The following is a 23,521-nucleotide window of genomic DNA, read 5'->3' as shown; positions in this document are numbered from 1 at the left end:
GCCGAGGCCTGAGCAGGAGTCGGCGGGAGGAAGAGGGTGCAGTGTGCGTGGGCTCTGAGGCCAGGGAGAGTCAGCAGGCGTTAAGGACCAGCGAGAGCCTCAGCCAGAGCCTTACTTGTGAGGAGCGCAGGTGAGATGCGGGAGAGGGAAGAGGCGGCCAGGCCCTGCTCTGGTTTCTTCCCAGCACTTAGTGCCACCTGACACGTCTGTGTTGGCTTGTTTCACTCCACGTCCCAGCACTAGCAACAGGAGGCTGCCTGCTGTCACTGTTGTCTGGTTTACTGCTGCATCTGCAGAGCTTAGAACAGTGCCTGCAGGCCCTGGCCGGTTGGCTCAGCAATAGAGCGTCAGCACGGCGTGTGGAAGTCCCGGGTTCGATTTCCGAGCAGGACACACAGAAGCACCGATCTGCTTCTCTACCCATTCCCCTCTCCTTCCTCTGTCTCTCTCTTCCCCTCCCACAGCCAAGGCTCCATGGGAGCAAAGTTGGCCCGGGTGCTGAGGACAGCTCCATGGCCTCTGCCTCAGGCACTAGAATGGCTCCAGCTGCAACAGAGCAATGCCCCAGATGGGCAGAGAATCGTCCCCTGGTGGGCATGCCAGGTGGATCCTAGTCGGGTACATGCGGGAGTCTGTTTCTCTGCCTCCCCACTTCTCACTTCAGAAAAATACAAAAAAAGAAAAAAAATCCTGGTAGAACAGTTCCTGGCATACAACAGGAACTTGCTAAACACATGGTGAGTGAATGAATGAATGATCTGGGTGGGGTCCTATTTCTTTCTTTTTTTTTTTTTGGTAGGTGAGAGGAAGGAAGATAAACAGATGCCTACATCCATCCCGACTGGGCTCTACCCAGCAACCCCATCTGAGGTCGATGCTAGAATCAACCATGCTATCCTCAGTGCCTGAGGCTGATGCTTGGACCAACCAACCTATCCTCAGCACCTGGGGTCATGCTTGAACCAATCAAGCCACTGGCTGCAGGAGGAAAAGAGGATGGGGAGACGGAGGAAGAGAAGCAGATGGTCGCTTCTCATGTGTGCCCTGAAGGGGGATTGAACCTAGGACGTCCATACACTGAGCCAATGATCTATCCACTGAGCCACTGGCCAGGGCCATGGGTCCTATTTCTATGCTATGATACAGGCAACGGAGAATCAGACTCCCTCTGTTCTTATTTCTAAATGATGAGCACAAGATATCAATTTTGGAAGAAATAGGTGATCTTGCTTTTTTCCTTTGAGGTTTATGCTATATACTTAGACGAGACAAAAAAAAAAGAAAAAAAACCCTGGCCAGTTGGCTCAGTGGCAGAGTGTCGGCCTGGCGTGCAGGAGTCCTGAGTTCGATTCCCGACCAGGGCACACAGGAGAAGTGCCCATCTGCTTCTCCACCCCTTCCCCCTCCTTCCTCTCTGTCTCTCTCTTCCCCTCCCATAGCCAAGGTTCCATTGGAGCAAAGTTGGCCCGGGCACTGAGGATGGCCTTGTGGCCTCTGCCTCAGGCGCTAGAATGGCTCTGGTTGCAACAGAGCAACGCCCCCTGGTGGGCGTGCCAGGTGGATCCCGGTCGGGTGCATGCAGAAGTCTGTCTGACTGCCTCCCCGTTTCCAACTTCAGAAAAATACAAAAAAAAGAAAAAAAACACTATTGATTTGGAGGAGGGGAAGGAGCACGGATACTGTACTGGGGTGTGTGCCCAACCACAAGGCTCCTCAGGTTCAGAGAAATTAAAGCATCCTTCCCATCTCCTCTGTGGCGCAGGAGGGAAGCCAGGTTAGAGGAAGAAGCCAAAACCTGAAAGTTTAGCCACTACTTCAGGGGAAACGAGGTGGGTGGGGAATCCAAGAACAAAATACCACTTCTGCTGGTGAAGCTTAAATCCTAGTAGGGGAGGGGACACTAAGCAATGAGTCTCCCGATTAGTAACTTAATAATATGTAAGGGCTGAGACTGAGACGTGCAGGGAGGTGGAGCATGAGACGGGGTGATGGGGTGGGATGGGCCAGGGCCCAGGCGGCCAGGTAAGCCTCTGGAAAGACAGAAGGCAAGTAGGAGCTGCAGGGGTGAAGGTGGGGGCAGGAAGAGAGCCTACACTCCCAGGTGAGAGGGAGGGAAGGGACCAGAGAATTAGGAAAGGCTTGCAGGGACCTGAGAGAGCAGTGGTGACATTCACGGACAGTCGGGAGGGGCAGGTGCAGGCTGAGTGAGGCATTGCTGGAAGACACACCTGTTCTGGGCCTCTCTGCCTGTGACCTGCATTCTTGGGGCCTCAGGTTTGAAAGTCTAGTCCCCCTACTGTAGCAGTCACACAGAGGGGAGCAGCTGGGAGGGGCCAAGGTACGGGCAAGACAGCCTGTCTTCCTGCAGCGTGTGCAGGCCAAACGGCCACAACAATCAGGCCAAGGTGGCTGTCTCCCCACTCCAGCCGATTGTTCCAGCCGCTCCCAAGGAGGGGCCCACTGGGGTGCGCAGAGCCCAGAATCAGTATACAAAGACTCAAGTTCTTAGGCTTAAGACCTTCTGCGTTTCATTAATTCTAAGATGCGAATTCCTTCATATCCTAACGTCTCTGAAGTTAGCTTTATCGCACGGCCCTTGCGTCAGCACTTTTCCCAGCGGTGCACGAAGTCAGGGCGACTCTCTCGGTTGGTGGCGTTCCAGGTTTGATGAGACGCAGCCTGGATACCTTGGGCTGTGACTTCCTGCACGTGGAGCTGACTAAAAGCCAAAAGAACAGACACTTAGTAAATTCTCAGAACTGCCCTTCCAGGGAAGCCACTGGTCTGACAACGCAATGGAGTCACTGGCCTTTTAGGGGAAACATTTTTATCTTGTTCTGCATCAGCTGAATTTAAACACTAGTCTCAGCTTTAAGTTCTGTCATTTTTATTTGAGAGAAGGCTTCCAGACTAAAGAATTCTCTGGCCAAAGCATTCCTAATAAGATCACTGACTCCCAGTCTACGGCCATACCGCCCTGAATGCGCCCGATCTCATCTGATCTCAGACGTTCAGCAGGGGTGGGCCTGGTTAGTACTTGGATGGGAGATCACTGACTCCCACAGGCTCTTACGAGTTAAAATTACACGTGGGACAAGAACACAGCCCTATTCACAAAGGGGCACGGGACTTTAGTAGACATCTCTCCCAAGAAGACAGGGAATGGCCTACAAGCACCTAAAAAGATGCTCGACATCACTGATCAGGGAAATGCAAACCGAAACTGCAGTGAGATACCCTTGCACCCACGAGGATGGCTATTATCACACTAGCAGAAAACCCGGGGAGAAACTGAAACCCTCTGGCGCTGCTGGCAGGGAGGTAGTGGTGTGGCTGCTGTACAGCACAGCAGGTCCTAGAATAATGTCGTGCCACTCAAGGTCATTTTGTTATTACGCTGATGAGACGCCACAGACACTCATCTCTCGTTTATATTACATATTAGCCTGCGGTAAAATTGGTTTCATTATACTTGTTCCATTTAAAGCTGCAGAACCTAAGACATTCAGTGAGGACTCTTTGAGCAATGGTTCCTTGAAAAATTAAGCACAGAAAGACCATATAACCCGGCAATTCTGCTTCTGGTTATTTAACCAAAATAACAGAGCAGGGGCTCAAAGAGGTATATGCCCACTCATGCTCAGAGCAGCACTAGGCACAATAACCAATAGGTGGGAGTAACCCAAGTGTCCACCACGGATGAACGTATACAGAAAACGTGGTCGGTCCATATAAGGAAATACTACTATTCAGCCTCAAAAAGTAAAAAAAATTTGACACATTACAACATAAATAAACCTTAAGGACATTATGCTAAGTGAAATAAGCTAGTCAAAAAAGATAAACACGCCTGACCTGTGGTGGCGCAGTGGATAAAGCATCCACCTGGAATGCTCAGGTCGCCGGTTCAAAACCCTGGGCTTGCCTGGTCAAGGCACATATGGGAGTTTATGCTTCCTGCTCCTCTCTCTCTCTCTCTCTCTCTCTCTCATTCTCTCTCTCTCTCCTATCTAAAATGAATAAAGTCTTTAAAAAAAAAAAAAAAAAAAAGATAAACACGCCTGACCAGGCAGTGGCGCAGTGGATAGAGTGTGGGACTGAGATGCCGAGGACCCAGGTTCGACACCCCGAGGTTGCCAGCTTGAGCATGGGCTCATGTGGTTTGAGCAAAAGCTCACCAGATTGGAACCAAGGTCACTGGCTCGAGCAAGGGGTTACTCGGTCTGCTGAAGGCCCGCGTCAAGGCACATATGAGAAAGCAATCAATGAACAACTAAGGTGCCGCAATGTGCAGTGAAAAACTAATGATTGATGCTTGTCATCTCTCCGTTCCTGTCTGTCTGTCCCTGTCTATCCCTCTCTGTGACTCTGTCTCTGTAAAAAAAAAAAAAAAAAAAAAAAGATAAACACTGCATGAGTCTACCTATATGTGGTCCCTAGTGTAGTCAAGTTCAGAGACAGAAAAGTATATAGAAAGGTTGCTGCCAGGGGTTAGGAGGAGAATGGGGAGTTGTTTAATGGGTATGAAGTTCCATTTTTCCAAAACGAAATAATTCTGGGAATGGTGGTGGTGACGATTGTACAAATGTGGATATATTTAATGCCACTGAACTGTAAATATAAAAATGGTAAATTTTTATATATATTTTACACAACTAAAAATTAATTTTAAAGTATTACATATGGCTTGACTGGTGGTGGCAGAGGATAGTGTCAACCCGGGATGCTAAGGACCCAGGTTTGAAATCCCAAGGTCACCAGCTTGAGCACTGGCTCATCCAGCTTGAGCGTGGGATCATAGACATGACCCCATGGTCGCTGGCTTGAGCAAGGGGTCACTGGCTCTGCTGGAGACTCTCGGTCAAGGCACATATGAGAAGCAATCAATGAACAACTGATGTAATACAACTATGAGTTGATGTTTCTCATCTCTCTCCTCCCTCTCTCCTTCCTGTCTCTCTAAAAAGTTAAAATATTACATGGTGAAGAGACTTTGTTTCTCAGGTCCCTGGAATCTAGTGGCAAACCATGACTTGCTATAGAATCTGCCCACAGACATGTATAGTTTGGATCATACACTGAGGTAGCTGATTCAAAACCCAAGGTCACCGGCTTGAGTGCAGCATTGTTGACACGATCCCAAGGTTACCAGTCCAGCCTCCAGTCAAGGCACATACCAATCAATGCACTGCTAAGCGGAGCAACGAGTCGATCCTTCTCTCTCTCTCTCTTTCTGTCCCTGTCTCTCTCCCTTCCTCTCTTTCTCAAAAAAATAAAAATAAAAAAAACAAAAATAAAAAAAAAATCCAACCAATGAATGCATAAATAAGTGGAACAACAAACTGATGCTTCTCTCTGCCCTTCCTTCTTCTCTCTCTCTCTCAAATCAATAAATAAAAAAATTTTAAAAAAACAGAGACCTCTTGTGACATATGATGGAAAGGTAGTGTGAGAGCAAGTCAGCAAGAAATAAGCTTTTATGTGGAACCACTGGGATCTGGGGGTTCGCTTGTTACTGCAGCATAACCTTGCTTATCCTGACTAATACATGTGCTGTGCATGATGGGAAGAGGAAGGCTTCCACGGCTTCACAGGCTCTTTCCACCTCTTCACAGGTGGAAACCATGGAGACCACAGCCCTAGATCCACTGCTCTATGCTGAGAAACCTCAGAAAAAAACACGAAACTTTGTCTGGGCTTCAGTTCCCCATTTTTATCTTAGAATAACAGAAATTTCATATCATTCAACCCATGGAGGGAAAGACAGGTCCTGCTCATTAACCTAGGAGGGAGGGAGATCTGGGTTCTCTGTCTACCTTGCCTCCAGCTCTCTGCCTAGCCCTCAGTTTCCCCATCTGATCCCTTTGGATCACCCATGGCTTCTAGGGCTGGGCTAGAGAGGGGAAGAGAAGTCAATCTGGCCCAGGGACTTCAAAGGAGCCCCTATATGAATGGACCCTAGTGTTAGGGAACACTCACTCACTCCCCACTGTGACAACCTCAGCCTCATCTACAAGGGACAGCCTTAGACCTCAAACCCCTTACTGAGATGGCTTTCCAACACTGCCCTTGACCTCAGCCTGTCATGGAACCCTCGCCCCCACCTGGAAGGCCAGCTGCACAGAGAGCCATGCTCAGGGCACTGGGTCTGCCCGCCCAGCACAGGCTGTCGGAAGCATCCTCACCAGGTGAGGGGTGCTGGCCAAGGCCAGAGCACTTGCTGGGCTCTAAGGGCATCAGCAGGACAGATCCAGCACACATGGAAATCTAGAGCAGCAGACAATGCTGAGCTTTATTTCCAAAGGTCACAGAATGTCTTTGCCTCCCACCCTATAATCTCCCCTGCTTCTGAACTCAGGAAGGAGACAGACCTGGGCCTACACCCACCTGCCCGACCTCAGAGGGTGGGGCCTGAGTCCACCTCCAGCAGAGGCCAGGCAGGGCTCCCGCCTCATGGGCACCCCTGCCACAGGGGAGAGGCTAGAGGCGATGGCAGAGGCACTGTCCTCCTCCAAGTGACCAGTCCTCAGGGCTTTAGCAACGGGGCACAGGGTCAGAGCACCTGGGGTTTGGACCAGCTCGGGTTGGGGGAGGGATCTGCACTGGCAGGGCCTAGATGGTGAATGAGGAGGTATCAGAGGGGGCTACTCTGGGAGTCGGTTACCCAGTTCCAGCCTCATCCCCTCCTGAACTTTAGAGGTGAGGTCACCTCCTTGAGGGGAAGGGGGCAGCCACAGTGGGGAGGGTTGGAGCCTGGAAGGGTGCTATGGGCCAGGACCAGAAGACAGGATGGGCCCCTATGGGGAGACGCCCCAATCCTGCCCCAGGGCATCTGTCCCTCCCAGGGCATCTGTCCCTCCCGGGGCATCGGTCCCTCCCGGGGCATCTGTCCCTCCCGGGGCATCGGTCCCTCCCGGGGCATCTGTCCCTCCCGGGGCATCGGTCCCTCCCGGGGCATCGGTCCCTCCCAGGGCATCTGTCCCTCCCAGGGCATCGGTCCCTCCCAGGGCATCGGTCCCTCCCAGGGCATCTGTCCCACCCAGGGCATCGGTCCCTCCCAGGGCATCTGTCCCTCCCAGGGCATCGGTCCCTCCCAGGGCATCGGTCCCACCCGGGGCATCGGTCCCTCCCAGGGCATCGGTCCCTCCCAGGCCGCCCCAGATCATACCAGATGGGAAGAGTCAGCCGAAAGTTTCTGGTGCTGGGCTTCGGTGGCGACACAGGACCAGAGGTCCAGGCTCTTGGGGCCTGAGCTCTTCTCGGGTTTTGGGGGGAGAATATCCCAGCCTAGCAGACAATGCTGTGGAGAATAAAGGGTTAAGGCACCGGCCCTGGGGCAGGGCTCCCCACAATCTGTCATGGTATCCCTTGCAGACTGAGAACAGGGGGCTACGTCTACCCACTGGGCCTCCCTTTCCTAACCCTGCTGACCCAGGCCCTGGCCCTGACCCGAGATGGGAGGAGGGAGGCGGAGGACAGTGATGGAGCACTTCCTGAGTGCCGGGCTCTGCCCACGCTGCTGACCGGTATTGAGTCACTGAACTGCCCCACCTCACAACACGAACCTGAGAACGGATGTTGTGCCCATTTTACAGACAAGCAAACCGATTTTCCTTGGCATCCTTTCTCCTGCCCCCAGACCCAGCTCCCCCTGCCTCAACTGGGACTGACTGGGGTCCCCACTCACCCCTTCCTACCCAGAGCACACAAAGGACATTATGAGGGGTACTATAAAACAAAAGGAGCCTGACCAGGCGGTGGCGCAGTGGATAGAGCGTCAGACTGGGATGCGGAAGGACCCAGGTTTGAGACCCCGAGGTCGCCAGCTTGAGCGTGGGCTCATCTGGTTTGAGCAAAAGCTCACCAGCTTGGACCCAAGGTCTCTGGCTTGAGCAAGGGATTATTCAATCTGCTGAAGGCCCGCGATCAAGGCACATATGAGAAAGTAATCAATGAACAACTAAGGTGTCGCAACGAAAAACTAATGATTGATGCTTCTCATCTCTCTCCGTTCCTGTCTGTCTGTCCCTATCTATCCCTCTCTCTGACTCTCTGTCTCTGTAAAAAAAAAACAACATAAGGACCTGGTTCAAATTCCAGCTTGTCCACCTGGCTGACCTCGGACAAGTCACCTCTCCTCTGCCTCAGTGTCCCCATCTGTAACGTGGGACAGCCACAGAGCCTGCACTCTCAGCTGCTGTGGGGCCCCGTGAGACAATCCTCCCGAGGACTGCGCACAGCTCACAGAGCTGAACACACAGGACAGGGCCCATGTACACCGACATGTGGGCAGACACTAGTCCTGGACACCAGGGAACAGGCAGGGCACGGGTGACCCGAGTGGCCCGGCCTGAACAAGATCCAGGTGCTCACCCTCCTTGGGCACAGGCTTGCTGTGAGGCCTCGGCACAGTCCCTGGCCTTCTCTGGGCCTCAGGCTCCACCTGGGGACCTGAGCCAGACCAGACGGGGCAGCCCACCACTCATCCCTCCCCAGGCCCCGCGTGGCTGCTCACCCGGGGCAGGGCCAGCGTGTCGGAGGTGTCAAAGCTCTTCCGCCGGTGAATGCGGTACTGGTGCGGGGGGTCCAGGACGGACAGTGGGATGCTGACCCTGGACAGGGTGACAGTGAGGGCATTGCTGCCGAGGCCCCCTGGCTGTCGTGGGGACACAGCCCCAGGCCCATCTTCCACCCCCCAAACCGGGAGGCCCCAGGCTCTGACTCCCTCCTCAGGAGCCACTGCCTCCAGGTGTCGTCCTGCTCTGGCCACTCACCTGACCTGTGCTGGCTCCGCCAGGGTCTCCGGGCCCCGCTGGTCCCGTGGTGTTCTACACAGGCGGCAGGGGATGCCGGGGTCCGAAGGCACCAGAAACAGGCGCCGGTTGACATGGTAACAGTACACACCTGGGAGGCCCATAAGACGTAACAGTCCCCCTCAGCCCAGGGACCCAGACCCGGGTCCCTGCTGTCACCAACTACATGGGCCCACCGGCCCTCAAACCGCCCCCTACTCACAGGTATGTACATGTGTACCACACAGAGCATGCACATGGACTTGTGTTCATACACTAAACATGGAGCACACACTTCTATTCAAGCATGACACATGTGTGCACACACCCACACACAGGCTGGTGCCTTCACCTGTGGAAATGTCATGTGTACAAACACGAAGCATGGCTTTAGTCACATTCGTGGACACACATGCACATGCCCACATTTGTAATCACACACACACGTTCCCATGAACACCCCTTACACACATGTATGCATGTACAGTGCACGCTGCACATGCAAACCCACAGCAAAGACTTGTGCGCTCACGTGACTGAGCTGGGACCCCCCAACCACAGGCAACACAGGTGCAGGGAAGAGAGAATGTGGGAGTGGGGGTATATGGAAAACGAGGTAGCTGAGAAGGAAATGAAGGCTGCTGGGAGGCGAGGTGACACAGGGCCAACCCGGATTCCCACGAGGCCAGGCCTCAGCTCCTCCCACCCTAGGGCCTGCCCCACCCTGTCCTGACACCAGGTCTCCCCTCTCAGTCCCCACACCCCAGTTGCCTCTCCAGGCACCCACGACCTTGGCTGGGCTCTGGGACAGCCTGCCAGGGTTTGCACTCACATTCATGGTCTTCCTCAGCACCACCGCTCTCCTGCGGGCCTAGGAACTGTGGTCTGTGAAAGTGACAGCGGTGAGCAGGCTGGCAACAGGGTCCCTGAGCTGCCTGCCTGCTGCTCCCCGCCCTACTCACTCAGGGTCACGGTGAATACACTCTTCCTTGTTGGCTTCCCGGAACTCCTGCAGCGTCGAGAAGAAGGCATCAGGCTTGCTGCTGATGGGCGACCTATTGTCCAGAGACCCTGCAGGGGGTAAAGCATGGGGATCTGCTGTGTGGCCACTGACCAAGGCTTAGAGGACACTCAGCGCTGGCACTCAGTCCACCTGCTTTGCCCCCACCAGGCCTCATAGACCTACAGGGCCCTCCACTCACTGTGACTGCTGGTTTTGTCTCAGTGTTCGTCTACCCTGACGCATATCCAATTGTCCATGCAAACAATATTTACAGAGCCCTGACAGAGACCAGACACTGCTTTGAGTGCTGGGGAAAGATCAGTGAACTAAACAAAATCCCTACTCATGAGGCTTACAAACTAATATGGTGGCAACAGACAGATTAGTCACCAAAAAAAACCATGTGATATAACAGTGAATGGTAACAACCTGCCAAGAAGTAAGAGTCAGGGAACCCAGCTTGATAGGGCAAGGGTGCCAGGGGAGGCCTTTTTGAGGTGACACCTGAGCAGAAACCTGAAAAGAGGGAGGGAGCCATGTTGACATCCCAGCCAGAAGGAAAGCAGGTGCAAAGGCGCTGGGGCAGAAGGGTATTTGAGAAATAGCCCAGAGGTGAAAGTTCCTGGAAGGAAGTGAGAGATGAGAGTGGAGGAGATGGGGCTACAAAACCAGTAGAGAGCTCAGGGACTAGGAGTGACACAATCAGATCAATCATGTATTTTTATAGAACTCTCCCTCTGGCTGCTATAAGGTGAGGGGGAGCAAGGGCACCAGTTAGGAGGTGACTATAGGCATCATGGTGGAGAAAAGTGGTCAGATGCTAGAAATATGTTGAAGGCAGGCCTATCAGGATGTGCTAATGAGCTAGAGAGATGAAAATCAAGGTTGATCCCAAGGTCATGACCTGACCAATTATTAGGTATCTAGAGTTGCTATTGACAAAGATAGGAAAGACTGCAGGTGCAAAGAAAATTGTGACCCAGATTTTTGATATGAAAGTAATCTAAGACACCTAATGTGCCATACAGAAGATAGCCAGGTACACAAGTCTGGAATTTAGAGGAGTGAGGGGGGCTGGAGGAAAAATAGGGGAACCCAGACAAGCAGGCATTGAGCACCATCTCTGTACCTGTCACTGTGCCGGGACTGACAGGAAGACATAGTACAGAAGGTGCTTGCCAAGGAGAGCAGGCTGGTCAGATACCCTGCAGCGGCACCAGGTGGGGGCTCAGGCCGGTGCGTGGGCAAGCTGGGGCCTCCAACCCCCCTCCCCCAGGCAAGGTATGTGCATGGGACGGGCCACACCTGCGATCCAGTCATAGCCCAGGTATGGTCTGAGGCGCCAGCTCCTCTCAGGCACTGGAGACTCCTTGTTGAAGTTCACTCTGGGCTGACAGGGTAAAGAGGAAAGTAGTTAGGACAGCAAGCCCAGCCCAAAGGAGGCTCCAGCTTGGGGGGAGAGAAAGAGGCCATGTCTTAACTCTCACATTGTCATGGGCCCCAGGGCTCAGCTGATGGCTTGGGAACTGAAAGATAAAGCATTTGGCCCCTGCCCTCCTCTGTATGACTTTGAATAAGTACGGCCTCTGCCTTGGTTTTCCCATCTGTATAATGGGGCTCATCACCTTTTCCCCAAAGTGCTGTCTGAGAAACTAACAGCCACCACTTATCCAGCACTCAGGCTGAGCTGGACATGCTTCACAGTATCTCTTGGACAGAGGCTGCCCACGAGTGCATCTGTCAGGCAGGGAAACTGAGGTTCAAGGAAGCTCCCATCAATGGATGCCCCACTCTCCCGCATTACCTTGGATAGCTTGCTTTGTTGATCCAGGATGGACCTCAGGGCCTGTGCCTCCAGCTCTGCTGACTGCTCTGGGGCATTCGAATCTGAGGTGGCCAGCAATGGTGCCACAGAAGACCTCAGGGGGCTCAGGGACTCCTGGTATTGGCACTTGGCAGGTAAGAAGGAGATCACCCGAGAGCTGGCCCCGTCAGGACAGGACATGTCACACGGGTCACCTTGATTGGCATCCTGTGGGCAGGAGGCTCTTGGGGCCACTGAGGACATCTCTTGGGACAACGGCACCTCTGAGTCGTTGCTGCTGCTGGAGTCCAGTCTTGACTAAAACAGAGAGGCCAGGTCACCCAGCCACCCACCCAGCTGGCACGTCCTAGGTATAAAGGCCTGGGTCCTCATTCCTGCTCCAGCCTCTGCAGTGTCCCAGGCCAGTCCCTTCCCTTGCTGGACCTCAGTTCCCTTATCAATAAAATGGGTACACTGCGCAAGATGACCCTGGCAGTCTGAATTCCAGCCTGAGGGTTAGCAGCCCCCCCATCCCCCCACCCTCGGTCCTCTGGAAGTTCCTACAGTAGAGACTCACCTTTGAGGCTGCCTTGGCCACTGACCGCCGCATGGCATCCTGCCCAACCCACAGCTGCCTCAGAAGCTCTAGGTTGAGCTGCCGCAGCTGTGCCAGGTCCTTGGTCTCCACCATCACAGGCGCTAGAGTCTGGCTTCCCACAGCGGGTGTCACTGACTCCTGGGCTACAGAGTGACCTCCAGGCTGAGTGCCAGGCTCAGCTCTGCTCCCAAGACAGCATGACATAGGGCTGTGGACGCAGAGGCCTGGGTTCAAATCCCCCTGACTCTGATGCTCCCTAACTATGCAGCCTCAAACAAGTTATTTAACCTCTTCTTGCCTCAGTTTCCTCATCTGCCAAACAGAGATGATAACAGTATCTACCTCATAAGGTTGTTGTAAGAATTAAATGAGATCATGCATGCTAAATCTTAGTATAGTTCCTGGCACACAGTAAGCATGCAATAAATGCCAATTATTATTAATCTGGCCAGAGTGTGTCTCCTTATATGCCAAAAGACAGCAATCCCCCATTAACAACTTGAACTATGGAATTAAGAACCGTTTAACTTACAGAAAAACAATTAGGGCAATTCTACAAAGTAAAGTGTTATAACTTGTGAATCCAACACAAACCAGGCTTCTGAAGGGACTGTTTCTTCTGCCCACCTTTCCTATTTCCCTTTCTTTTTACAAAGGAAGAAACTGAAGTCGGGAGAAGTTAAGTCACACAACCAGCAAGTGGCAAAGCCAGGATTTGAACCCAAGTCTAGCTCCAGGGTCCGTGGTCACGCCAGACGTTCCCCAGCAGAGTGGAAAAACCTGGGAAGCCCTGCTTCTTCCTATTCCCAGCCTTGCCCCCCCCCCCCCAACCAGGTATCCAGGCTCAGGGAAACACAGATGCCCTGGAAGGAGTTTCTGCAGGCTATGGGAAGGGGCTTCCCACTTCCCTCAGGTCCCCAAACCCAGACTACCCCGAACAGCAAGTCACCCTCATACACTTGATCCCTTTTTAACCCTGGGTCCAGTCTGACATCCACCCTCAGAAACCCTGCCCCAGCCCTCCCATATGCCCCGCAGGGAAGGGGTGACAGAGGACATGTGAATACGGACGACTCTGTGGAGGGCTCTTGTGTGCAAGGGGGCCAAACAGCCAGATCCGCGGGACCGGGAGTTCCGGGGCCCGCCCCCATGTGTTCGGAGACTCAGGGCCTTTACAAGGGTCTCCGATTTCACACGGGTTTAAAGAGGACAGCCTGCAGTGCCCTCCTCCCCGGGCTGCAGCCCCACTCTGGAAGCTAAAAGCCGTGCAAATGCAACGGGAAAGCAACGTTCAAAAGAGAGGCTAGGGCAGCAAAAGCCCCAGAGACGACGCCGGAGGACCAGGGCGGGACCCCCAGGGAAAACTCAGCCCACCTTCGCACTTAACAATAGAATCCATCTTTCCCATCGCGGCCCCCGAACCGTCCGCGGGGTCACACACAGGGCCCCCTACCGAGCCTTCCCCACCACCACCCAATCTCCGACCCCGCCACTCTCGCACTCACCGCCCGGAAGCCCTAGATCAGCGCCCCGGGCCGCCACCTGTGCCGCCTGGAGTTCCGCCCTGCCCACCTACGTGAGGCCGGCCGGGGGCGGGGCCCGATCCGGCCTCCCTGATTGGTCAGGTGATGGGGAGCCGAGACGCTCCTGTGAGTTTTCAAAAGCGGCAGTTTCAACTTGGGGCTGGACTAACAGAGTTGTTCAGCAGCTGATTGGTCAACTTCCGGAGTCATTGTTTTCGAAATGGGGAGGGCTCCTGGGAGGCGAGCTCTGATTGGTCTGGATGGGGCTGCACAGCGTACGCCAAAGCAGTTTCAGAGTTTGGACCGCACGCTGCTCCTTAGCAGTGGGATGCTGCGGTGCGATCTTGGGCGGGCAGGGTCTGCGGCAGCTGGCAACTCACTTTTTCACACTTTCTTTCAAGTATTTATCGTGTGTCGAGGCACTGGGTGACGGGTTAGAGTTAAGAGGAGTCCCTGCCTGGAGGAGGGACAGAGAGGCAGGGTAAGATATGGATACAGTTTATAAAATGAGTAACTTTATATGGAGCGTCTACTATGCGCCAGGTACTTTCCATATGCCAATGCATGCCAGCCTTATAAATGTGCTTTAAGGTGTGTTTTATTGTCCCGTTTTGCAAACAAAACAAAAAACGGAGCCCTAAGATAAGTGATTTTGCCCAGAACATTTAAAAATTAATCAGTATAAAAAAATTAATGTTATTCCCAAATTAACAGACAAAAAGAAAAGCAATTTTAATAGATGCAGAAAAATCTACCAAGCATTGTCCCTTTTTCTTAGTGGTTGGAAGTGGGAATGCCACAATATGTCTTTTACCTTAGAGGGATGTCCCAGCATTTGACAAAATTCAACATTAATTTCTGATTTTTAAACATCTTCCAACAAGCCAGGACTGGAGGGGACTTCCTCATCCTGATCAAAGGCAACACCTACAGTTATCAGCATATTTAATCATAAGAGACAGTGCTTTACAAAAAAAAAAGTGCTTTCTCCCTAAGATCAGGAAAAGTAAAGGTGTCTGCTGTCCCCACTTCAACGTTACACTAGAGTGCTAGCCAGTGCAATCAGAAAAGTACAGGCGTCTGGATTAGAAAGGAAGAAGTAAAACTGTCTTAATTCACAGCATAATAGAAATCTCATAGAATCTACAGAAAAGTGACTAGAATTTTAACAGGTTTTTTTAAAAGTGGCAGGGTATATACCACCCAATGTACAAAACAATTGTATCTCTACACATAAGCAACAAGCAATCAAAAGTTGAAAATTTAAAAAATGTCATTTAAAACAGCATCAAGAAATATAAAAATGAAATACTTAAGGATAAAAAAGTATAAGATCTGCATATTAAAAATTATAAAATGTTGAGAAACCAAAGATCAAATCATTTGGAGAGATACTGTATTTATGAATAGAAAGACTCAAAAATTTTAAGTTATCAATTCCCTCCAAACAGACCTTTGACTCAATGCAATCCCAGTAAAAATTGCAGTAAATTTCTTTGTAGGAATTGACAGTTTTTAAAATTCATATGGAAATGCATAGGACCTAGAGAGTCAAAACAATTCTGAAAACAAAGGACAAAGTCAGATGACCGTTTTTTTTTTTAATATAAGAACCCTTTTTTATTTATTTATTTATTTATTTTACAGAGACAGAGAGTGAGTCAGAGAGAGGGACAAGGACAGGCAGACAGGAACGGAGAGAGATGAGAAGCATCAATCATTAGTTTTTCATTGCGCATTGCAACACCTTAGTTGTTCATTGATTGCTTTCTCACATGTGCCTTGACCGCGGGCCTTCAGCAGACTGAGTAACCCCTTGCTGGAGCCAGCGACCTTGAGTCCAAGCTGGTGAGTCTTGCTCAAACCAGATGAGCCCGCACTCAAGCTGGCGACCTCGGGGTTTCGAACCTGGGTCTTCCGCATCCCAGTCCGATGCACTATCCACTGCGCCACCACCTGGTCAGGCCAGATGACCTATAGTACCTGCTGCAAGACTTATTATAAAGCTACAGTGATCAAGAGTGTAGTACTAGCATCAAGGTATTTAAAGAGATCATTGGAACAGAATAAAAGTACAGAACTAACCTCGCATTTATACTATCAATTAATTTTTGACAAAGATGCAAAGGCGCTTCAGTGGAGAAAGTCTTCATTTTCAGCAAATGGTGCAGGAACAATTGGCTATTCATATGCCAAAGACATACACAGCACAAAAATCGCAGAACCCTCTGTTTTTGTACCATATGTAAAAACTGACTCAAAATGGATCATAGACCTAATTGCAAGAAACCTAGGAAAAAATCCTTGTGACCTTGGGTCAAGCAGAAATTTTAGATATGACCCCAAAAGCACAATCTATAAAAGAGAAAATTCATAAATTGGACTTTGTGAAAATGAACTTTTTGTTCTTTGAAGGACATTGTTAATAGCAAAACAGGCTGCAGGATTGTAAAACTTATGCTGAGTGAAAGAAGCCAGACCCAAGGACCACACATTGCATTATTCAATTTATATAAAATGTCCAGAATGGGAAAATCTCTAGAGACAGAAAATATATTAGGGGTTCCCAGGGTCTAGGGTAGGAAAAGGAAGTTACTGCAAATAGGCACGAGGGATCATTTTGGAATGATAAACAGGTTCTCTCATCCAAGTACTAACCAGGCCCGACCCTGCTTAACTTCCGAGATCAGACGAGATCGGGCACGTTCAGGGTGGTATGGCTGTAGACACCTGATAAACAGGTTCTAAAATTGGATGGTGGCGATGGCTACACAACTTGTAAATTTGCTAAAATGGTTGAATTGTACATTCAAAATGCATGAGTCTTATGGTATGTAGATTACAACTCAGTAAAACTTTAAAATTTTATTTATTGATTTTGTGTAAGAGAGGAAGGAGGGGGGGAGAAAGAGAGAGAGGAGCATCTATCTGTTCCTGTATGTGCCCTGACGGGGGACCAAACCAGCAATCTCTGTGCTTTTGGGGCGATGCTCTAACCAACTGAGCTATCCAGCCAGGGCAAAACTTTTCTTTTAAAATAGTTAAACATACACCCACTATGTGATCCTGTTATTCTACTCCTAGGCACTTATCCAAGGAAGAAAAATTCTACATACAGAGACTTGCACATGAATGTTCATAGTGTCCCTTCGTCATCTCTCCCTGACCCCATCTGATCTTTCTATCACTATAGTTTACATCTTCTAAAGTTTTATACAGATGGATGCATACCGATATTGTATGTATCTTTTTCAATTGGCATAATTATTTTGAGATGCATCTGTATTGTTGTGTGTATCAATTATTTTTATTGCTGAGTAGTCTCCACTGTATGGATACACCACAATTTGTTATTCACTGGCCTCTTAACAGATACTTGCATTTATGACAGATCCATATATGTATCCAAACTTAGCAAATTGTACAGTTTCAACACCTGCAGTTTATTGTATGTAAACTGTATCTGAATAAGGCTGTTAAAAGATGTGAGGCAAGTACACAAGAACTGGGTGGTATGTCTGCACCAGCTGGAACGGGACAGCTGCCTCTCTTGCCATGACAGCCTCTCAGGAGTGGCTCTGAAAGGCAAGGACAAAGGCTAGTCCTCCCAGTGGACAGCTCCCACTGAGCTGTACAATTGTTCATCCATCCATGATGGGGGGGAACAGTCTGAGGAGCAGATACACACCATCTCCTGGGCTGCGGCAAATGACTTGGGTGGCGGTCAGTTGTCTAGGAGAAAAAAGGTTGGAAGATTGGGGCCAAAGGGAACCTGGGAAAAGGTGAGACGATGAACCAATCATGAGCAATGAGAGGGGGCACAGGTAATTATTTATTTATTTTTTTTACAGAGACAGAGAGAGGGATAGACAGGGACAGACAGACAGGAACGGAGAGATGAGAAGCATCAATCATTAGTTTTTCGTTGTGCATTGCTACACCTTAGTTGTTCATTGATTGCTTTCTCATATGTGCCTTGACCGCGGGTCTTCAGCGGACCGAATAACCCCTTGCTGGAGCCAGTGACCTTGGGTCCAAGCTGGTGAGCTTTTGCTCAAACCAGGTGAGCCCGTGCTCAAGCTGGTGACCTTGGGGTCTCGAACCTAGGTCCTTTCGCATCCCAGTTTGACATTCCATCCACTGCGCCACCGCCTGGTCAGGCGGGCACAGGTAATTAAATCTTTGTGTCTCACGTTTCAAACCCATCAGGGAATCTTCGCTGCAGGGGAGATGGTCAACAACCAACGGGGATGGCTGGTGTGGCTAGTAGATGTCAGCCAGCCTCTCTCCTCAGCCACCTAGTACAGGGACAAGGGACCCAAGGACAGGCCAGCCGTGGTGATGGGAGTGAAGAGGCCTGGACTCTTCTCCTGCAGGCTCGTGTAAGTCCTGCCGCTGCTGACGCTGAGCCCTCCATATGCCAATCTCCAAGGGACCGCCAGCCACCCGTGGCAAACGATTATAATAGACCCCCTTCCGCCCTGAAGGGGAGTGATCGATACTTACTGATATGGATACTACTCCAGATATGGGCTCGTCTGACCTGCCAGCCAGCCTTCCCCTGCACCTCCATCTGAGGGCTTCAGGTCACCTGAGAGAGCAACATGGTAACTACATATTGCCTCACACCAAGGGACCCACTTTGGGGACAGTGGGTATCTGACTAAAGGATCCACTGATCTTACCAAAAACCCCAGCACCTAAGTGGCATAGCCTGAAAGGCTTAGCTCTGGGACTGTCCCCTGCATGCAGCTCTGCTCTCCAGAAAGCTGAGGTATGCCATTGTATCCCCTAGGGCTAGACTACACGGGTACAGGAAGCAGAGGGTAGAAATGGAGGCCCCCTCCCCATTACTCCCAGTGACCCACTCATGGACTTTGTGTTTCCTGTCCCTGCAAACATTGGTATTGCCAGGTTGGAGGTTCCAGTGCCCCGGGGGCAAATCTTCAACCAATGGGAAGAGGAGACAGTGGATAAAGTCTTCCTCCTTTTCCCCCACCAAGAAATGGTGCTGAGACTCCTTTCCATGGCTTCTTGGGGTCACAGTCTGTTCATTGTGCAGTCCCATTTGATGGTGGCCACCTCTAAAATGCTTCTTCCTGCTAGCTCTCTCTGCTTCTAACTTTTCTATTGTTCTACAAAATAGAATGAGCGTGCAGGAGCCCTCTGCTTGAGGGTCTGCTTTCTGGGGAACATCTTATCTCTTACTATGCCCACCTCTCTCACTCTGCTCCAGCCACTCTCGTCTCATTTAGTTTCTTAAAGATACTGGGCATGCTCCCACCTCAGGACCTTTGCACATGCTGATCCCCCTGCCTAGAATGCCCTGCCCAAACATCCACATGGTTTCACTCAAGTCTCTTCAAATGTCTCCTCAATGATACTCTCCCCCACGTCCATGCTAGTTACACTCTCCCTCATCCTTCCCTGCCTCATTTAATAGTCCTGACCTTCTGACATGCTATGTCTTTTACTGTGTGGTTTTGCCTGTTGTCTGCCTCCCCCATCTTCCCCTGCCCACTAACATACAAGCTCCATAAAAGCAGGATTTTTTTTTTTTTCTTCATTTTTCTCAAGCTGGAAACGGGGAGAGACAGTCAGACAGACTCCCGCATGCGCCCGACCGGGATCCACCCGGCATGCCCACCAGGGGCGACGCTCTGCCCACCAGGGGGCGATGCTCTGCCCATCCTGGGGGTCGCCATATTGCAACCAGAGCCACTCTAGCGCCTGAGGCAGAGGCCACAGAGCCATCCCCAGCGCCCGGGCCATCTTTGCTCCAATGGAGCCTTGGCTGCGGGAGGGGAAGAGAGAGACAGAGAAGAAAGCGCGGCGGAGGGGTGGAGAAGCAAATGGGCGCTTCTCCTGTGTGCCCTGGCCGGGAATCGAACCCGGGTCCTCCGCACGCTAGGCCGACGCTCTACCGCTGAGCCAACCGGCCAGGGCAAAAGCAGGATTTTTTATCCACCTCATTCACTGCTGTACCTCCAATGCTTAGAACCATAGTTATTAAACACATTGTATGTTCTCGAATATTTTGCTGAACTAATAATGAGTTTCCCCTTTGCTACAGAGGAAAAGAGACCACTGGGTTTTTGAAAGGATTTGGGTTCATGCACAAAAGTGTGGCACGTGGTACTCTCTCAGTAACAGCTGACAGTTCTCATATCAAGCTTAACAGTCTGACTCAGAGAAAAAGAAAACTGTTGGGAAGATAGGGTGAGTTTAGCTGACATCTGTGAGGAGGATTCTGACTTGAAACACAAATATATTCCTGGCTACATACTCTTTGTGATGAAATGTGGACATGGTTGTGGAGGGCCATAAATTCCAGCCTCTCAGATTCTCCAGAACTCTCAGCGGAGGGAAGAGGTATGCTGAGAAACCACAGGAATGAGTCTGGCCTTGCCGGGAATCAAGTGAGGCGACATGGTATAGCCCAGGGGTCGGGAACCTTTTTGGCTCTGAGAGCCATGAATGCCACATATTTTAAAATGTAATTCCATGAGAACCATACAATGACCCGTGTATGTTATGCATTATCCAATAAAAATTTGGTGTTGTCCCAGAGGACAGCTGTGATTGGCTCCAGCCACCTGCAACCATGAACATGAGCGGTAGGAAATGAATGGATTGTAATACATGAGAATGTCTTATATTTTTAACATTATTTTTTTTATTAAAGATTTGTCTGTGAGCCAGATGCAGCCATCAAAAGAGCCACATCTGGCTCACGAGCCATAGGTTCCTGACCCCTGGTGTAGACAGTGTCTACTGCCAGCCCTCTTAAGAGTTAACCACCCTGATGTCATACGAAGATTATAAACCCAGAGATTATAGGCTCCATAATCTTCATACGACATCAGGGTGGTTAACTCTTTTGCGGACCGGTGGTTGAAAAACACTGGTGTAGAACACCCTTCTTAGACTACAGGTCATCACCCGGGAGTAGCTGGTGAACAACTTAGCAAGTTGCAAACAGCTGCAACTGAACCGCTTTATTTTATTTATTTATTTTTTTTGTATTTTCCCGAAGCCAGAAACGGGGGAGGCAGTCAGACAGACTCCCGCATGCGCCCCACCGGGATCCACCCAGCATGCCCACCAGGGGGCGATGCTCTGCCCATCCAGGGCGTTGCTCTGTTGCGACCAGAGCCACTCTAGCACCTGAGGCAGAGGCCACAGAGCCATCCTCAGCGCCCGGGCCATCTTTGCTCCAATGGAGCCTCGGCTGCGGGAGGGGAAGAGAGAGACAGAGGAAGGAGAGGGGGAGGGGTGGAGAAGCAGATGGGCGCTTCTCCTGTGTGCCCTGGCTGGGAATCGAACCCGGGACTCCTGCACGCCAGGCCAACGCTCTACCACTGAGCCAACCGGCCAGGGCCTCATTAAATTTTTTTTAGAGAAAAAAAAAATTTTTTTTAGAGAGAAACATCAGTTTGCTATTCCACTTATTTACATGTTCACTGGTTGTTTCTCGTATATGCCCTGACCAGGGATCGAACCCACAACCTTGGTGTATTGGGACGACGCACTCACCAACTGAGCTATTGGACCAAGGCAAACAGCTGCTGCTTCTTTTTTTTTTTTAAGGATTTTAGAGAGGGGAAAGAGAGAGAATTGGGGAGGAGCAGGAAGCATCAACTCCCATATGTGCCTTGATCAGGAATGTCCAGGGTTTTGAACCAGCGACCTCAGTGTTCTAGGTTGACTCTCTATCCCACTGTGCCACCAGAAGTCAGGCCAAACAGCTGCTTTTTAAGGAGAAAATACCTGTGGATTGCAGAGTAATGATTAAAAATTTTTTGGTTTCACTTACACCTATCTATTGTATATGTGTGTACTGGATCACGACATATACCTAATTATGGGTCAGGGTAAAAAAATAAGTTTGAAAGCCACTGGGCTTTGGGGAATTACATCTCGGACTCCATCCCCCAGGCTCCATCATCCCTCCAGCTGCTGAGATTGGAACACTTGAACGTGTCTCGACCCTTGCACAACCTATAGGGAATGTCCAGTAGCATTTTTTTCTGGCCTCCGTTCCTAGAGGGCTGAGAAACGTGTGGACTGTGTTATCAGGACAGGACTCGTTAATTCAGCAGTACTGACTGAGTTCTGATTCTGTGCCAGGCACTGGTCTCAGATGCTTGGCACACATGCATAAAAAAACCCAGACAACCACCTCAGCCCTTCAGAGCTCCTGTTCTGGAAGGTAGAGGCACATTACAATATTATATGTCAGGGGATGACTGTTATGAAAGGCATGCACACTACACATGTGGCTGGGGAGGGGACTCAGAGATGCCACGAACAGGGAAGGAGGGACTTGAAGTAAGGTGGTCTGGGGAGAACTGGGCAATGAGGGAAGATTTCGGCACGTTGGGAGGTAAAGGAGTTAGCTGTGCTGAGGTCTGGAAGAACAAAGCAGAGGACTGGGTAGGGCCAAGGCCCTCACGGAGCAGCGTGCTGGCTGAGCAGTTTCAAGAAGCAGAGGCAGTCGGGGGAAGTGAGGGGTGGTCGGAGGCAGTGCAGACCCCCAAGGGCCACTGCAAGGACTTGGCCTCGTCTCGGGTGGGACAGGGAATCGAAGCAGTGTTTTTTGTTTTGTTTTAATTTTATTTATTTATTTATATTTTTTACAGAGACAGAGAGTGAGTCAGGGAGAGGGATAGACAGGGACAGACAGACAGGAATGGAGAGATGAGAAGCATCAATCATTAAATTTTCATTGCGCATTGCAACACCTTAGTTGTTCATTGATTGCTTTCTCATATGTGTCTTGACCGCGGGCCTTCAGCAGACTGAGTAACCCCTTGCTGGAGCCAGCAACCTTAGGTTCAAGCTGGTGAGCTTTTGCTCAAACCAGATGAGCCCGCGCTCAAGCTGGCGAGCTCAGTGTCTCAAACCCGAGTCCTCTGCATCCCAGTCCTACGCTCTATCCACTGCGCCATCACCTGGTCAGGTTGGAGCAGTGTTTTGAGCAGAGAAGTAACTTGATCTGAGTTCTCTTTAAAAATCTATGTCAAGGTCACTCTGGCTGCTGCCTGGAACACAAGCACAAGGGGGCCGGGTGGGGGGAGGGGCCGAGTTAGGCGGCAGTAACCTGGGGCAGAGGAGGGACTGTTTGGGGGAAGGGGGTAAAGTGGCCAGGGCCTGGAAGTATTTTGAAGACAGAAACTGACAGGTTAGATGCAGTTTGTGACGGTGGGGTCTGGGATGATCCCAAGTTTGTAGTCTGGGAAACGGGGAGGGTGAGGCTGCCATCCACTAAGATGGTGGCGGCCTCTGAAAGGGACCATCGGAGCGAGCAGTGGGCAGTGGCACTGCCCAGGGGATAGGGCTGAGGCCAGGGGAACTGACTAGTCAGACCCACAGCCACTGCCGCGGGCCCTTCAAAAAACAAAAAAAGGAAGAAAGAAAGGTCACAACCAAGTTCTCAGAAAGCAAGCCAGGGTGGACTAGTCTGAGTCATGATTTTTAAAGTGAGAAATGAATGGTTTAAAGTTATAGTGAAATCTGTAAAGAAATCACTTTAGATTTCCTGGACCTTAAAGATCGATTACGCCTTTTGTTTTTCTGCGAGTATCAGATTTCGTCTAAGAGTGAGGAGGAACCCAGAGGCAGATGACAGAGGGTACTTCCCCCAAAGTTAAGGTCAGTTGAAAATACTAGCCTGCAATTTCATTAACCAATGTCACTCTAATAAATTCAATACAATATTTTTTAAAAATTACTAGCCTGCAGACTCAGTTATGTCAAAGGGAGCTTGCAGAAGAACAGGTCAGATAAGAAAATCTCACA

At 50.6% G+C, this 23,521-nt stretch overlaps 1 protein-coding gene across 5 annotated transcripts; it reads right to left on the bottom strand.

The window, feature by feature from the left end:
• Positions 1-777: 777 nt before the first annotated feature.
• MIIP (migration and invasion inhibitory protein) lies at positions 778-13,817 on the bottom strand. Of its 5 annotated transcripts, none has more exons than XM_066375092.1 (10): positions 13,703-13,817; positions 12,177-12,405; positions 11,600-11,917; positions 11,101-11,185; positions 9,755-9,863; positions 9,625-9,677; positions 8,775-8,904; positions 8,516-8,612; positions 7,169-7,300; positions 778-2,719 (listed from the first exon to the last, which is right to left on the bottom strand). In XM_066375092.1, exons 2-10 carry the CDS (start codon positions 12,399-12,401, stop codon positions 2,630-2,632), a joined length of 1,239 nt encoding a protein of 412 aa, XP_066231189.1. In that variant the 5' UTR covers positions 12,402-12,405; positions 13,703-13,817; the 3' UTR covers positions 778-2,629. The 5 variants fall into 5 exon arrangements, with proteins under 5 accessions (XP_066231189.1, XP_066231192.1, XP_066231190.1 ...); XM_066375095.1 differs by having other exon boundaries at positions 12,177-12,378; positions 13,703-13,774; XM_066375093.1 differs by having other exon boundaries at positions 13,572-13,705.
• Between the last annotated feature and the right edge of the window lie 9,704 nt (positions 13,818-23,521).

Source organism: Saccopteryx leptura, chromosome 3 (assembly GCF_036850995.1).
Source record: "Saccopteryx leptura isolate mSacLep1 chromosome 3, mSacLep1_pri_phased_curated, whole genome shotgun sequence".
Taxonomy (NCBI): domain Eukaryota; kingdom Metazoa; phylum Chordata; class Mammalia; order Chiroptera; family Emballonuridae; genus Saccopteryx; species Saccopteryx leptura.
The sequence above is the reverse complement of the archived record's forward strand: the minus strand, read 5'-3'. Positions and strand labels throughout refer to the sequence as shown.

Bases quoted from the DNA above. Each gene is read 5' to 3' on its own strand.
- MIIP (XM_066375092.1), bottom strand. From the start codon at position 12,401: ATGTCATGCTGTCTTGGGAGCAGAGCTGAGCCTGGCACTCAGCCTGGA. The intron at 9,864-11,100 runs GTGTGGCCCGTC...TACCCCCTGCAG, and splicing joins GGGCTATGACTGGATCGCAG to GGTCTCTGGACAATAGGTCG. The intron at 8,613-8,774 runs GTGAGTGGCCAG...CACCCTGTCCAG, and splicing joins GCGGAGCCAGCACAGGTCAG to GGTCAGCATCCCACTGTCCG.